Source organism: Symphalangus syndactylus, chromosome 20 (assembly GCF_028878055.3).
Source record: "Symphalangus syndactylus isolate Jambi chromosome 20, NHGRI_mSymSyn1-v2.1_pri, whole genome shotgun sequence".
NCBI lineage: Eukaryota > Metazoa > Chordata > Mammalia > Primates > Hylobatidae > Symphalangus > Symphalangus syndactylus.
This window is the reverse complement of record NC_072442.2, coordinates 43,715,725-43,729,157: the sequence shown is the minus strand read 5'-3', so window position 1 is coordinate 43,729,157 and position 13,433 is coordinate 43,715,725. Positions and strand designations below refer to the sequence as shown.

Here is a 13,433-nt window from a genome sequence, read left to right as displayed (position 1 = left end):
CATGTCACGCTGCTGGCCTAAATCTGTTCCCAGCAGTTTCCATCTGATTCCGCAGCACCTGGTCCCTGGACATGTGCCAAGACAACACAGCTTTATCTCTCTACTTCAGGAATTTTTAGTATAGCCTGGCACGGTGGCTCACGACTGTAATCCCAGCACTGGGAGGCCGAGGCGGGCGGATTATGAGGTCAGGAGTTTGAGACCAGCCTGACCAACATGGTGAAACCTTCTCTCTACTAAAAATACAAAAATTAGCAGGGCATGGTGGCACAGCCCTGTAATCCCAGCTACTCGGGAGGCTGAGGCAGGAGAATCGCTTGAACCTGGGATGCAGAGGTTGCAGTGAGCCGAGATGGCACCACTGCACTCCAGCCTGGGCGACAGAATGAGACTCCATCTCAAAAAAAAAAAAAATTTTTTTTTAGTTTAATAACTTTGTAGTCTCTAGAGCAGTAGTTCTCAAACTGCCTGTGGTGTAGGACCAATTTCTTCACAGGTCAATACTTTCGAAAAAGAAGGCCAGGCATGGTGGCTCCAGCCTGTAATCCCAGCACTTTCAGGGATTGAGGTGGACAGATCACTTGAGGTCAGGAGTTTGACACCAGCCTGGCTAACATGGTGAAACCCCATTTCTACTAAAAATACAAAAATTAGCTGGGCATGGTGGTATGCACCTGTAGTTCCAGCTACTCGGGAGGCTGAGGCAGGAGAATCCCTGGAACCCAGGAGACGGAGGTTGCAGTGAGCCGAGATTGTGCCACTGCACTCCAGCCTGGGGGAAAAATAAAGTTACAAAGTCCCAGTATTGGCCAGGCGCAATGGCTCAGGCCTGTAATCCCAGCACTTCGGGAGGCTGAGGCAGGTGGATCACCTGAGGTCAGGAGTTCAAGACCAGCCTGGCCAACATGGTGAAACCCCTTTACTAAAAATACAAAAGTAGCTGGGCGTGGTGGCACATGCCTATAATTACAGCTACTCAGGAGGCTGAGGCAGGAGAATCGCTTGAACCCTGGAGGTGGATGTTGTAGTGAGCTGAGATCATGCCACTGCATTCCAGCCTGGGCGACAAGAGGGAGACTCAAAAAAAAAAAAAAAAAGTCCCAGTATTTACTACAGATAGCTAAAGATTAACCTTTAAAGCACTGGGGCTTTCAATTTATCTGGATGAGAATCTTTCTGGAATGAACTGTATGTTTTCTTGTCACCTTGAGTAACAAATGCTGAACATACTATACTATTACAGTGACTTAAGAAAAGATCAAGGGCCCAATGTGGTAGCTCCTGCCCATAACCCCAGCACTTTGGGAGGCCAAGGCAGGAAGATCACTTGAGGCCAGGAGTTCGAAGCTGTAGTGAGCTATGATCACACCACTGCACTCCAGCCTAGATGACAGAGTGAGACCCTGTCTTTTTTTTTTTTTTTTTGAGATGGTGTTTCACTCTATTGCCCAGACTGGAGTGCAGTGGTGTGATCTTGGCTCACTGCAACGTCCACCTCCTGGATTCAAGCGATTCTCCTGCCTCAGCCTCTCGAGTAGCTGGGATTACAGGCATCTGCCACCACACCCAGCTAATTTTTGTATTTTTAGTCGAGACAAGGTTTTCACCATGTCGGCCAGGCTGCTCTCAAACTCCTGCCCTCAGCTACCTTGGCCTTAAAAAGTGTTGGGGTTACAGGCATAAGCCACCGCGCCTGGCTGACCCTGTCTCTTAACAAAAAAAGAGAGATTAAATTATGAACATAGTTGCTTTGAGAACTTGTGGAAGAAGGAAATTATAGGCTTATAGGCAGAGATAATAATACGAGCAAATGTACAAATAAAAGAAAATAGAGGACGGGCGCGGTGGCTCATGCCTGTAATACCAGCACTTTGGGAGGTTGAGGTGGGCGGATCACGAGGTCAGGAAATCAAGACCATCCTGGCCAAAATGGTGAAACCCCGTCTCTACTAAAACACACAAAAAACTAGCCTGGCATGGTGGCATGCACCTGTAGTCCCAGCTACTTGGTAGGCTGCAGCAGGGGGATCACTTGAACCTGGGAGGCAGAGGTTGCCCTGAGCCAAGATCATGCCAATGCACTCCACCCTGACAACAGTGTGAGACTCCGTCTGAAAGAAAAGGAAAGAAAAAAAATACATCCAGGAAAAATAAACTAACTTTGCATATGTGTATAGGAGTTGTGTTAGAAAAGGAAGAAGCCCTCAAAGATGGGAAGCCATTTGCAAGAAAGAGAAGGTCCAAGAGGAGGCAGAAGGGATTGGAAATAGAAAAAGGATGTAAGAAAGAGTCGATTATTACTCATAAACAGTAATGAAGGAAAAGGAGAGTAATTCTACAGGAAGATGCTGAGGTGCTTTGAGCCCAGTGAAGTTGGAGGTAAGGACAGCTGTTTCGGCCGGGCACGGTGGCTCACGCCTCTAATCCTAGCACTTTTGGAGGCCAAGGCAGGTGGATCACCTGAGATCAGGAGTTCAAGACCAGCCTGACCAACATGGAGAAACCCCATCTCTACTAAAAATACAAAATTAGACGGGCGTGGAGGCGCATGCCTATAATCCCAGTTACTTGGGAGGCTGAGGCAGGAGAATCACTTGAACCTGGGAGGCGGAGGTTGCAGTGAGCCAAGATCGCGCCATTGCACTCCAGCCTGGGCGACAAGAGTGAAAACTCTGTCTCAGAAAAAAAAAAAGAGACAGCTGTTGAGATTGAGAGGATTAGAGTTGGCAACTGGAGAAGAATGAGAAGCTTGAAACCCCTACTAATGAAGATTGTGATAGTCAGGAAAGAACCAGTCATAAAGATATATGTGTGTGTATACATATAAATGTTATATATATGTGTGTGTGATACATATATATTTTTGTTTGTTTGTTTGTTTGAGACAGTGTCTCTCTCTAACACCCAGGCTGGAGTTCAGTGGTGTGATCATAGTTCACTTTTACCTTGCACTCTGGGCTCAAGCAATCTCTCATCTCCGCCCCTCAAGTAGCTAGGACTACAACAGGTACATGGCATTTGCCCAGCTTATTTTTAAGTTTCTTGTAGAGATGGGCCAGCCATATTTTAAATTGTGTTTTGAATGTTATATTAGAATTAAAAGTCCAAAGCCGGGCATGGTGGCTCACGCCTGTAATCCCAGCACTTTGGGAGGCCGAGGTGGGCGGATCACGAGGTCAGGAGTTCGAGACCAGCCTGGCCAATATGGTAACCCCATCTCTACTAAAAATATAAAAATTAGCTGGGTATGGGGGCACACACCTGTAGTCCCAGCTACTCGGGAGGCTGAGGCAGAGGCTGCAGTGAGTTGAGATCGTGCCACTGCATTCTAGCCTGGGTGACAAAGCAAGATTCTGTCTCAAAAAAAAAAAAAAAAAAAAAATCCAGTATAATGCCCATGTGATAGATCGACTTTTTCATGAAATCTCTTCTGCAATATCAATATAATCTGAATAACACTTTGATCTATATGATGAGAAAGCTGGGGGCCTGGGAGCGATACCCCCATGCTTTGATTGTATTAATTGTATTTTCTATGGATAAACTCTAATTGCTAAAAATAAAACAACTTTATTGACCCAAGCAAGCCTAAAGTTCTGAAATCTTTTTGTTTTGTTTTTTTTTTTGTTTTTGTTTTTTTTTGTTTTGAGACAGAGTCTCGCTCTGTCGCCCAGGCTGGAGTGCAGTGGTGCAGTCTCGGCTCACTGCAAGCTCCACCTCCCAGGTTCACACCATTCTCCTGCCTCAGCCAACCGAGTAGCTGGGACTACAGGCGCCTGCCACCACGCCCAGCTAATTTTTTTGTATTTTTAGTAGAGACAGGGTTTCACCGTGTTAGCCAGGATGGTCTCGATCTCCTGACCTCGTGATCCGCCCACCTTGGCCTCCCAAAGTTCTGGGATTACAAGTGTGAGCCACCGCACCAGGCTGTTTTTTTTTTGTTTTGAGACGGAGTCTCACTGTGTTGCCCAGACTGGAGCGCAGTGGCATGATCTCAGCTCACTGCCACCTCCACCTCCTGGGTTCAAGCAAATCTCCTGCCTCAGCCTCCCGAGTAGCTGCGACTACAGGCATGTGCCACCACACCCAGCTAATTTTTGTATTTTTAGTAGAGACGGGGTTTCACTATGTTGGCCAGGCTGGTCCCGAACTCCTGACCTCAGGTGATCTGCTCGCCTTGGCCTCCCACAGTGCCAGGATTACAGGCATGAGCCACCTTGCCCAGCCAGTTCTGAAATCTTTTATGAAGCCTACAAAAAAAGATAATGATACCAATCTAGAAAAAATTTCTTTTATGAAGCCCACAAAAAAAGATAAGACTCCATTTTTGAGATGGAGTCTTGTTCTGTTGCCCAGGCTGAAGTGCAGTGGTACAATCTCGGCTCACTGCAGCCTCTGCCTCCCTGGTTCAAGCAATTCTCCTGCCTCAGCCTCCCAAGTAGCTGGGATTACAGGCGTGCACCACCATGTATGGCTAATTTTTGTATTTTTAGTAGAGACAGGGTTTCACCATGTTGACCAGGCTGGTCTCGAACTCCTGACCTCAGGTGATCTGCCCACCTCAGCCTCCCAAAGTGCTGAGATTACAGGCATTAGCCACCACACCCAGCCTTTTATTTTAGTAGTGACCATGTTTCACCATGTTGACTGAGCTGGTCTTGAGCTGACCTCAAGTGATCCGCCCACCTCCACCTCCCAAAATGCTGGGATTATAGGCATGAGCCACCGCACCCAGCCTGTAATACTTTTTTGAAGATCTAGAACCACATTGTTCAAAGAGATAGAATGTGAGCCATAAATGTAACTTAAATTTTTCAACAGCTACTTTTTTTTTTTTTTTTTGAGACAGGGTCTCACTCTGTTGTCCAAGCTGGAGTACAGTGGTGCAATCACGAGGCTTACTGTAGCCTTGACCTCCCAGGCTCAAGCGATCCTATCACCTCAGTCTCCCAAGTAGCTGGGACTATAAGTGCACACCACCATGTCCAGCTAAATTTTGTGTTTTCTGTAGAGACAGGGTTTTGCCATGTTGCCCAGGCTGGTCTTGAACTTTGGGCTTAACCCATCTGCCCACCTCGGCATCCCAAAGTGCTAGGATTACAGGTGTGAGTCATCATGCCTGGCTAGTATTTTAGTTAGCTCAGTCTTTTCAAGTCATATACAAGATAATTTTCTTTTGAGTTTAGTTAACAACCTTTATACATGTGTTCTTTTTCTAGCATAAAGAAAGATTTGAGGCTTTGAGGCCGGGCGCGGTGGCTCACGCCTGTAATCCCAGCATTTTGGGAGGCCGAGATGGGCAGATCACGAGGTCAGGAGATCAAGACCATCCTGGCTAAGACGGTGAAACCCCGCCTCTACTAAAATTACAAAAAGTTAGCCAGGTGTGGTAGCAGGCACCTGTAGCCCCAGCTACTTGGGAGGCTGAGGCAGGAGAATGGCGTGAACCCGGGAGGCAGAGCTTGCAATGAGCCAAGATCGTGCCACTGCACTCCAGCCTGTGAGACAGAGCGAGACTCCGTCTCAAAAAAAAAAAAAAAAAAAAAAAGATTCGAATCCTTATCTTGGTTGATTTTTGGGTATCTAGTTCCGCTGAACTATTTATATAATTGTATAGACTACAGCACGAGACAGCTTAGCTCTACTGTACTATATTATTGCAGTACTATCATAAGGGAATTTCCTCCCTACCGCTGCTCTGAATCGTTCAATTGTACTATTTGCTGGAGTAATGCTTGATGCCTCCTTGATCCGTTATACTAGAGTATATGTAGTATTTGTAGATTCTGAAGGAGCAGGAGCCTCTATTCTGAGTTTTAAAGGTACTTATGTACAGTGGAGGTAGCTTTTTGACAGCCGCATCTTCCAAACTATAGAGTCATTGTTTTGTTGAGTGCAATGTGGTACTTGAAGCATCTATATCAGCAAAGAAGGACCCATGTCTCCTTGACCTTACCTACCTACATTCACTTTCTCTGGTAGGAAGATTGTAGGTGCCTCTCTCCAGACTTAGTTTCCCTGTCAAAAAAGAAAAAAGGAAGATTGTGGGCTTTGCTACAATCCAATTCTGGATCCAATATAACCTTCATTGCTTAATTACTTGTGATCTGGGACAAGCCTCTACTCTATAAAAATGAAGATAAGGCCAGGCTTGATGGCTCATGCCTGTAATCCCAGCACGTTGGGATGCCGAGGCGGGAGGCGGGAGGATCACTTGAGGCCAGGAGTTCGAGACCAGACTGGGCAATATAGTGAAACCACATCTGTACAAAAGTAAAGATAAAAAGTAGCCCGGCGCAATGGCTCACACCTGTAATCTTAGCACTTTGGGAGGCTGAAGCAGGCGGATCACTTGAGGTCAGGAGTTCAAGACTATAGACAGATAGGTAGGTAGGTAGATAGATAGATAGAGATACAGATATAGTTGGGTTTTTATTGTTTTTTGTTTTTTTTTTTTTTTTTTTTGAGATGGAGTTTCGCTCTTGTTGCCCAGGCTGGAGTGCAATGGTGCGATCTCAGCTTACTGCAACCTCCGCCTCCCGGGTTCAAGAGATTCTCCTGCCTCAGCCTCCCGAGTAGCCAGGATTACAGGCACATGCCACCACGCCCGGCTAACTTTTGTATTTTTAGTAGAGACAGGGTTTCTCCGTGTTGGTCAGGCTGGTCTCGAACTCCTGACCTCTCCCAAAGTGTTGGGATTACAGGCGTGAGCCACTGCGCCTGGCCATTTTTTTTTTTTTTTTTGAGACAGAGTCTTCCTCTGTTGCCCAGGGTGGAGTGCAGTGGCACTCTCTCAGCTCATTGCAACCTCTGCCATCCTGGGTTCCAGTGATTCTCATGCCTCAGCCTCCCAAGTAGCTGGGACTCAGGCATGTGCCCACCACGCCTGGCTAATTTTGTTGTATTTTTAGTAGAGACAGGGTTTCACCATGTTAGCCAGGCTGGTCTCAAACTCCTGGCCTCATGTGATCTGCCTGCCTTGGCCTCCTGGGATTGCAGACATGAGCCACTGCATCCGGCCAAGAGAGGGTAATAAATGTTAAATTACCTGGCTAGTAAATATTCTCTAAGTGTCTTCTCTCACAATTCCCAATGCCTTTTTTTTTTTTTTTTTTTTTGGCACAATCTCACTCTGTTGCCCAGGCTGGAATGCAGTGGTGCGATATTGGCTCACTGTAACCCCCGCCTCCCAGGTTCAACTTATTCTCATGCCTCAGCCTCCCGAGTAACTGGGACTACAGTGCACCACCACCACACCCAGCTAATTTTTGTATATTTAGTAGAGACAGGGTTTCACCATGTTGGCCAGGCTGGTCTTGAACTCCTGGCCTCAAGTGATTCACTCACCTCCCTAAGTGCTGGGATTACAGGTGTGGACCACTGTGCACAGCCCCAGTGGCTTTTTTTTTTTTTTTAGCCCCTTAATCTTTTCTTTCCTGGGTCTCTTCATTGTCAGTGTCTGCTATTTACTCCCTACCTAGTCACCCCTTTCACCAGTATATTATGTCCTTTATGTTTTATTTTGCAGGATCTCATTTTGCTTTTCTATTGAATCCCCTCCATCTAGAATAGTACTAGACATAGTAAATATTGTTTGTATAAGTGAATTGCTGCTTTTAATTATCATCACCGTTGCTCTCTCTACTTCTGGTCTATGATCCACTTTGAGTTAACTTTTGTTATTTGGTGTGAGATAGGAGTATAATTTCATTCTTTTACATGTGGGTATACTTTTGTCCCAACACTATTTGTTAAAAACACAAAAAGTATTATTTTCCCATTTAATCATCTTTGGCCTGGGCGCGGTGGCTCATGCCTGTAATCACAGCACTCTGAGAGGCCAAGGCAGATGGATCAATTTGAGGCCAGGAGTTCAAGACTAGCCTGGCCAACATGGTGAAACTAAAAATACAAAAAATTAGCTGGGTATGGTCGTGCATGTCTGTAATCCCAGCTACTCGGGAGGCTGAGGCACGAGAATTGCTTGAGCCTAGGAGGTGGAGGTTGTAGTGAGCCGAGATTGTGTCACTACCCTCCAGTCTGGGTGATAGAGTGAGAGTCTGTCTCAAAAAAAAAAAAAAAAAAAAAAAAAAAAAAATTTAAGAAAATAAAAGTCGTTGGCCAGGCACGGTGGCTCACACCGATAATCCCAGCACTTTGGGAGGCCGAGGCGGGCAGATCACGAGGTCAGGAGATGGAGACCATCCTGGCTAACTTGGTGAAACCCCGTCTCTACTAAAAATAAAAAAATTAGCCGGGTGTGGTGCTGGGCGCCTGTAGTCCCAGCCGCTTGGGAGGCTGAGGCAGGAGAATGGTGTGAACCCAGGAGGTGGAGGTTGCAGTGAGCCAAGATCGTGCCACTGAACTCCAGCCTGGGAGACAGAGCGAGACTCCGTCTCAAAAAGAAAAAAAAAAGAAAAAAGAAAAATCGTCTTGGTATTTATTATTGTTGAAAATCACTTGATCACAGATGTATGTATGAGTTTATTTCTGTACTCTCAATTCTATTTTATTGATGTATGTGTCTATTCTTATGCTATTACCACACTTTCTTGATTACTATAGCTTTGTGGTGAGGTGTTGAGATTTTAAACTAATTATAAGCATCTTACATGAACTACTTACCATTTATATTTGATTATGCAGCATGAAATAATTATGAATATATCATTAAATATGCCATATTGACTTTTATTAAGTTTTATGTGATCATAACAGTAAGCCATATGCATGTAAGTTCAGTTTTCGTAGATCATTGCTTATGTAGTTTAGGTTTTTGCTTATGCAGCATCCAAAAACAATTAGGAAACTATTGCTTGTAATTCACCTGCCATTACTTTTTAAATGGCTCTTAAGGGCAGTTGTGAGATTATCTTTTCATGGCTATTTGCCTTTTGAGTATTCTCTCTACAAAAGGAAGTAAATTAAATTGTTCTTTCTTTCTTTATAATTTATAGATTTTGCATGCTGAAACTTCTCAACCAGAAGAAAGGGCCTTCACAGTGTCCTTTATGTAAGAATGATATAACCAAAAGGTATATAATTTGGTAATGATGCTAGGTTGAAAGCAACAACAGTAGGAAAAAGTAGAAATTATTTAATAACATAGCTAGCGTTCCAATAAAACCATTCATCAGTAGAAAAATTTATAAAAGAGTTTTTAGCAGACAGTAAATTATTTCCAAAGTTATTTTCCTGAAAGTTTTATGGGACGTCTGCCTTATACAGGTATTAGAAACTTACTGCCTTTCTCTAATGCTTCTAGTGTAAAAACTTGCTGACTTATGTAAAGTGGGGCTGTATCGCCGTACCCCCATTGTCTGCTAATCTTGTTTTTATGTTTTTGATTGTGTTTCCTTTTCTTTTTTTTTTTTTAAGACAGGGTCCTGCTCTGTCACTGAGGCTGGAGTGCAGTGGCGTGATCTCGGCTCACTGTAACCTCTGACTCCCAGCCTCCTCCTGCCTTAGCCTCCCAAGTAGCTGGGACTACAGGGACACGCTACCATGCCCGGCCAATTTTTGTATTTTTTGTAGAGATGAGGTTTTACCATGTTGCCCAGGCTGGTAACTCCTGAGCTCAGGTGATCTGCCCACTTTGGCCTCCCAAAGTGCTGGAGTTACAGGTGTGTGTTTATTTCTATCTAAGTATTTACACAAACACAATGTATTTATATATTGTGTATCTCTTCTGCTACAATGTAAATTCTATTAGAGTAGTAACTTTGTCTCAACACTGTTTTTCCTAAGTTTGGTACATAGTAGGTACTCAGATGCTTAAAGGAATGAATGAATTGTGTTTCAATTCCACTTTACTAAACCCAAATCTCCCTTTGGACATTGTTATCTATGTGTTTTCAAAGAAATGTAATCATAATTTGACAGAAATCCTTGAGAGGCAGAACTAACAGTGAGGGATTGGGCAGGGTTCAGATGTTAAGAACAGTAAGCTCAGCAGGGTGTGATTGCTCATGCCTATAACCCTAGCACTCTAGGAGGCTGAGGTGGGGTGATTGCTTGAGGCCAGGAGTTTGAGATCAGCCTGGGCAACATAGTGAGACCCCATCACTACCAACAAAAATAAATAAATAAATGTACATGGTGGCATATGCCCATAGTCCTAGCTACTTGGGAGGCTATAGTGGGAGGATAGCTTGAGTACAGAAGTTTGAGGCTGCAGTGAGCTATGATTGTGGCACTGCATGCTAGCCTGGGCAATAGAGCAAGACCCTGTCTCTAAATTTAAAAAAAAAAAAAGTACTCTAGTTTTCTATGCAATGCATTATATCTGCTGTGGATTTAAGGCAGTATTATATCAGATAATTTTAGGCATTTGGTAGGCTTAAATGGATAACAAAAATTACTAAATCACTACTGTCACGGTTTATACAGATGTCGATGATGTATTGATTATAGAGGTTTTCTACTGTTGCTGCATCTTATTTTTATTTGTTTACATGTCTTTTCTTATTTTACTGTCTTTAAAACGTTGATAATCACTTGCTGAGTGTATTTCTCAAACAATTTAATTTCAGAAGCCTACAAGAAAGTACGAGATTTAGTCAACTTGTTGAAGAGCTATTGAAAATCATTTGTGCTTTTCAGCTTGACACAGGTTTGCAGTGTAAGTGTTGAATATCCCAAGAATGACACTCAAGTGCTGTCCATGAAAACTCAGGAAGTTTGCACAATTACTTTCTATGATGTGGTGATAAGACCTTTTAGTCGAGGTTAATTTTAGTTCTGTATCTGTAATCTCTTTTTAAAAAATTACTCCCACTGGTCTCACACCTTATTCTATCAATCGTAAGGTGCACATTTTTCATATCTTAACATCTCTGAAATTGGGAACATTTTACTATTGATGGTGTGTCATTTGTTTAATTTGTGTGCTTTCTTTCTTAGTGATACAGAAAATAATAGTGCAACTTACATTGTTGGTGTCTTAGCTTTAGTGAAATACAGTACTGATAGGCAAATTTCTTAGTGTTAAGGTAGAAAACAAGGACTCTAAATAACTTTGATGGTCTGTGTATTTGTTTTTGTTTCCTAGGAGTAAAATTTCCAGTTGATTTTTTAAAATTTCATTTTTTAAAAAATCACAGGTAACAATGCATTGTCTTAACACAACAAAGAGCATACACAGGGTTTCTCTTGGTTTCTTTGATTATAATTCATACATTTTTCTCTAACTGCAAACATAATGTTTTCCCATGTATTTTACAGATGCAAACAGTTATAATTTTGCAAAAAAGGAAAATAACTCTCCTGAACATCTAAAAGATGAAGTTTCTATCATCCAAAGTATGGGCTACAGAAACCGTGCCAAAAGACTTCTACAGAGTGAAAATCCTTCCTTGGTAAAACCATTTGTTTTCTTCCGCTTCTTCTTTTTTTTTTTTTTTTTGAGATGGAGTCTTGCTCTGTGGCCCAGGCTAGAAGCAGTCCTCCTGCCTTAGCCCCCTTAGTAGCTGGGATTACAGGCACGCGCCACCATGCCTGGCTAATTTTTGTATTTTTAGTAGAGACGGGGTTTCATCATGTTGGCCAGGCTGGTCTCGAACTCCTAACCTCAGGTGATCCACCCACCTCGGCTTCCCAAAGTGCTGGGATTACAGGTGTGAGCCACTATGCCCAGCCAGTAAAACCATTTTCATTTATTCTGGCAACATCTCTTTATTGAGCATTGTGAATATGTTAGTGAATGTGCTAGATGCTCATAGATTTATATAAAAAGTTAGTGAAGAAGGAAAGATGGTATATTAAGTGGTTAGACAAGTGTTCTAATCAGTTAGAGTTCAGAGAAGGTCAGGGTACCTGATATAATCAAGAGACAGACCCTACAGCCAGGTGAGGTGAATGTACCTATAATCCCAGCTACTTAGGAGGCTGAAATGGGAGGATCACTTGAGTCCAGGTTTGAGACCAGCCCAGGTAACATAGTAAGATCCCCATCAGATACACCAAAAAGACAAATTTTTTTTTTTTTTTGAGACAGAGTCTCGCTCTGTCGCCCAGGCTGGAGCGCAGTGACACGTCAGCTCACTGCAACCTCCGCCTCCCAGGTTCAAGCAATTCTCCTACCTCAGCCTCCTGAGTAGTTGGAACTACAGGGGTATGACACCAGACCTGGCTAATTTTTGTAATTTTAGTAGAGTCGGGGTTTCACCATATTGGTCAGGCTGGTCTCGAACTCCTGACCTCAGGTGATCCACCCTCCCAGAGTGCTGGGATTACAGGCGTGAGCCATCAAGCCCGGCCAAAAAAAGAGAGCTTTTATAGGCCCTTCCTTGCTTTGGAGCTTTATCTGCTCTGTGATGCTTATCTAAAATAGCCATAAGGTCACTGATATTTTTAAGCATTTGGAAATACTTCAGCTGGGTGCCATGGCCCATGTCTATAATCCCAACACTTTGGGAGGCTGAGGTAGGAGGTCCTTTGAGCCCAGCTTGGGCAACACAGCGAGACACTGTCTCTACAATTAAAAAAAAAAATTAGTTGGGTGCCGTGGCTCACGCCTGTAATCCCATCACTAGGAGGCTTGAGGATTGCCTGAGCTCAGGAGTTCAAGACCAGTTTGGGCAACATAGCAAGTCCTTGTCTATATTAAAAGTTTTTTTAAATTATCTGGGCATGGTGGTGTGTGCCTATAGTCCCAGCTACTTGGGAAGCTGAGACAGAAGGATCACTTGAGTCCAGGAGATGTAGACTACAGTGAGCTATGATCACTCCACTACACTTCAGCGCGGGCAACAAAGCAAGATCTAGTTGCAAAAAAAAAAAAAAAGAACTGGCCGGGCGCAGTGGCTAACACCTGTAATCCCAGCACTTTGGGAGGCCGAGGCCAATGGATCATGAAGTCAGGAGATTGAGACCACCCTGGCCAACATGGTAAAACCCGGTCTCTACTAAAAATACAAAAATTAGCTGGGCGTGGTGGCGGACTCCTGTAGTCCCAGCTACTCAGGAGGCTGAGGCAGGAGAATGGCGTGAACCCGGGAGGCAGAGCTTGCAGTGAGCCGAGATCCCGCCACTGCACTCCAGCCTGGGTGACAGAGTGAGACTCTGTCTCAAAAAAAAAAAAAAAACTTAGCTGGTGTGGTGGTATGCACCTGTGGTCCTAGCTACTTGGGAGGCTGAGGCTGGAGCATTGCTTTAACATAGGAAGTCAAGGCTGCAGTTGAGCTATGACTGTGCCACTGGACTCCAGCGCAGGTGACTGAGACCCTATCTTTTAAAAAAAGGGAAAATTACTTCAACTTAAAAGGTGTAATTGTTAAAGAAAATGTAGTGATTTGCTCTGTTGTTACTTATATGTGCATGAATGATGGAGATCTTAAAAAGTAATCATTCTGGGGCTGGGCGTAGTAGCTTGTACCTGTAATCCCAGCACTTTGGGAGGCTGAGGCAGGCAGATAATTTGAGGTCAGGAGTTT

General features: G+C 43.8%; 1 protein-coding gene across 50 annotated transcripts in view; it reads left to right on the top strand.

The window, feature by feature from the left end:
* BRCA1 (BRCA1 DNA repair associated) overlaps window positions 1-13,433 on the top strand; it is a 102,515-nt gene that overhangs the window by 11,747 nt on the left and 77,335 nt on the right. For 49 of the 50 annotated variants that reach the window (XM_063629056.1, XM_063629051.1, XM_063629046.1 and 46 more), the window contains exons 4-6: window positions 8,958-9,035; window positions 10,533-10,621; window positions 11,224-11,357. In XM_063629056.1, coding sequence (XP_063485126.1) covers window positions 8,958-9,035; window positions 10,533-10,621; window positions 11,224-11,357 — 301 coding nt within the window. The remainder of the gene's footprint in view (window positions 1-8,957; window positions 9,036-10,532; window positions 10,622-11,223; window positions 11,358-13,433) is intronic. The other variant, XM_063629083.1, reaches the window with a different exon arrangement.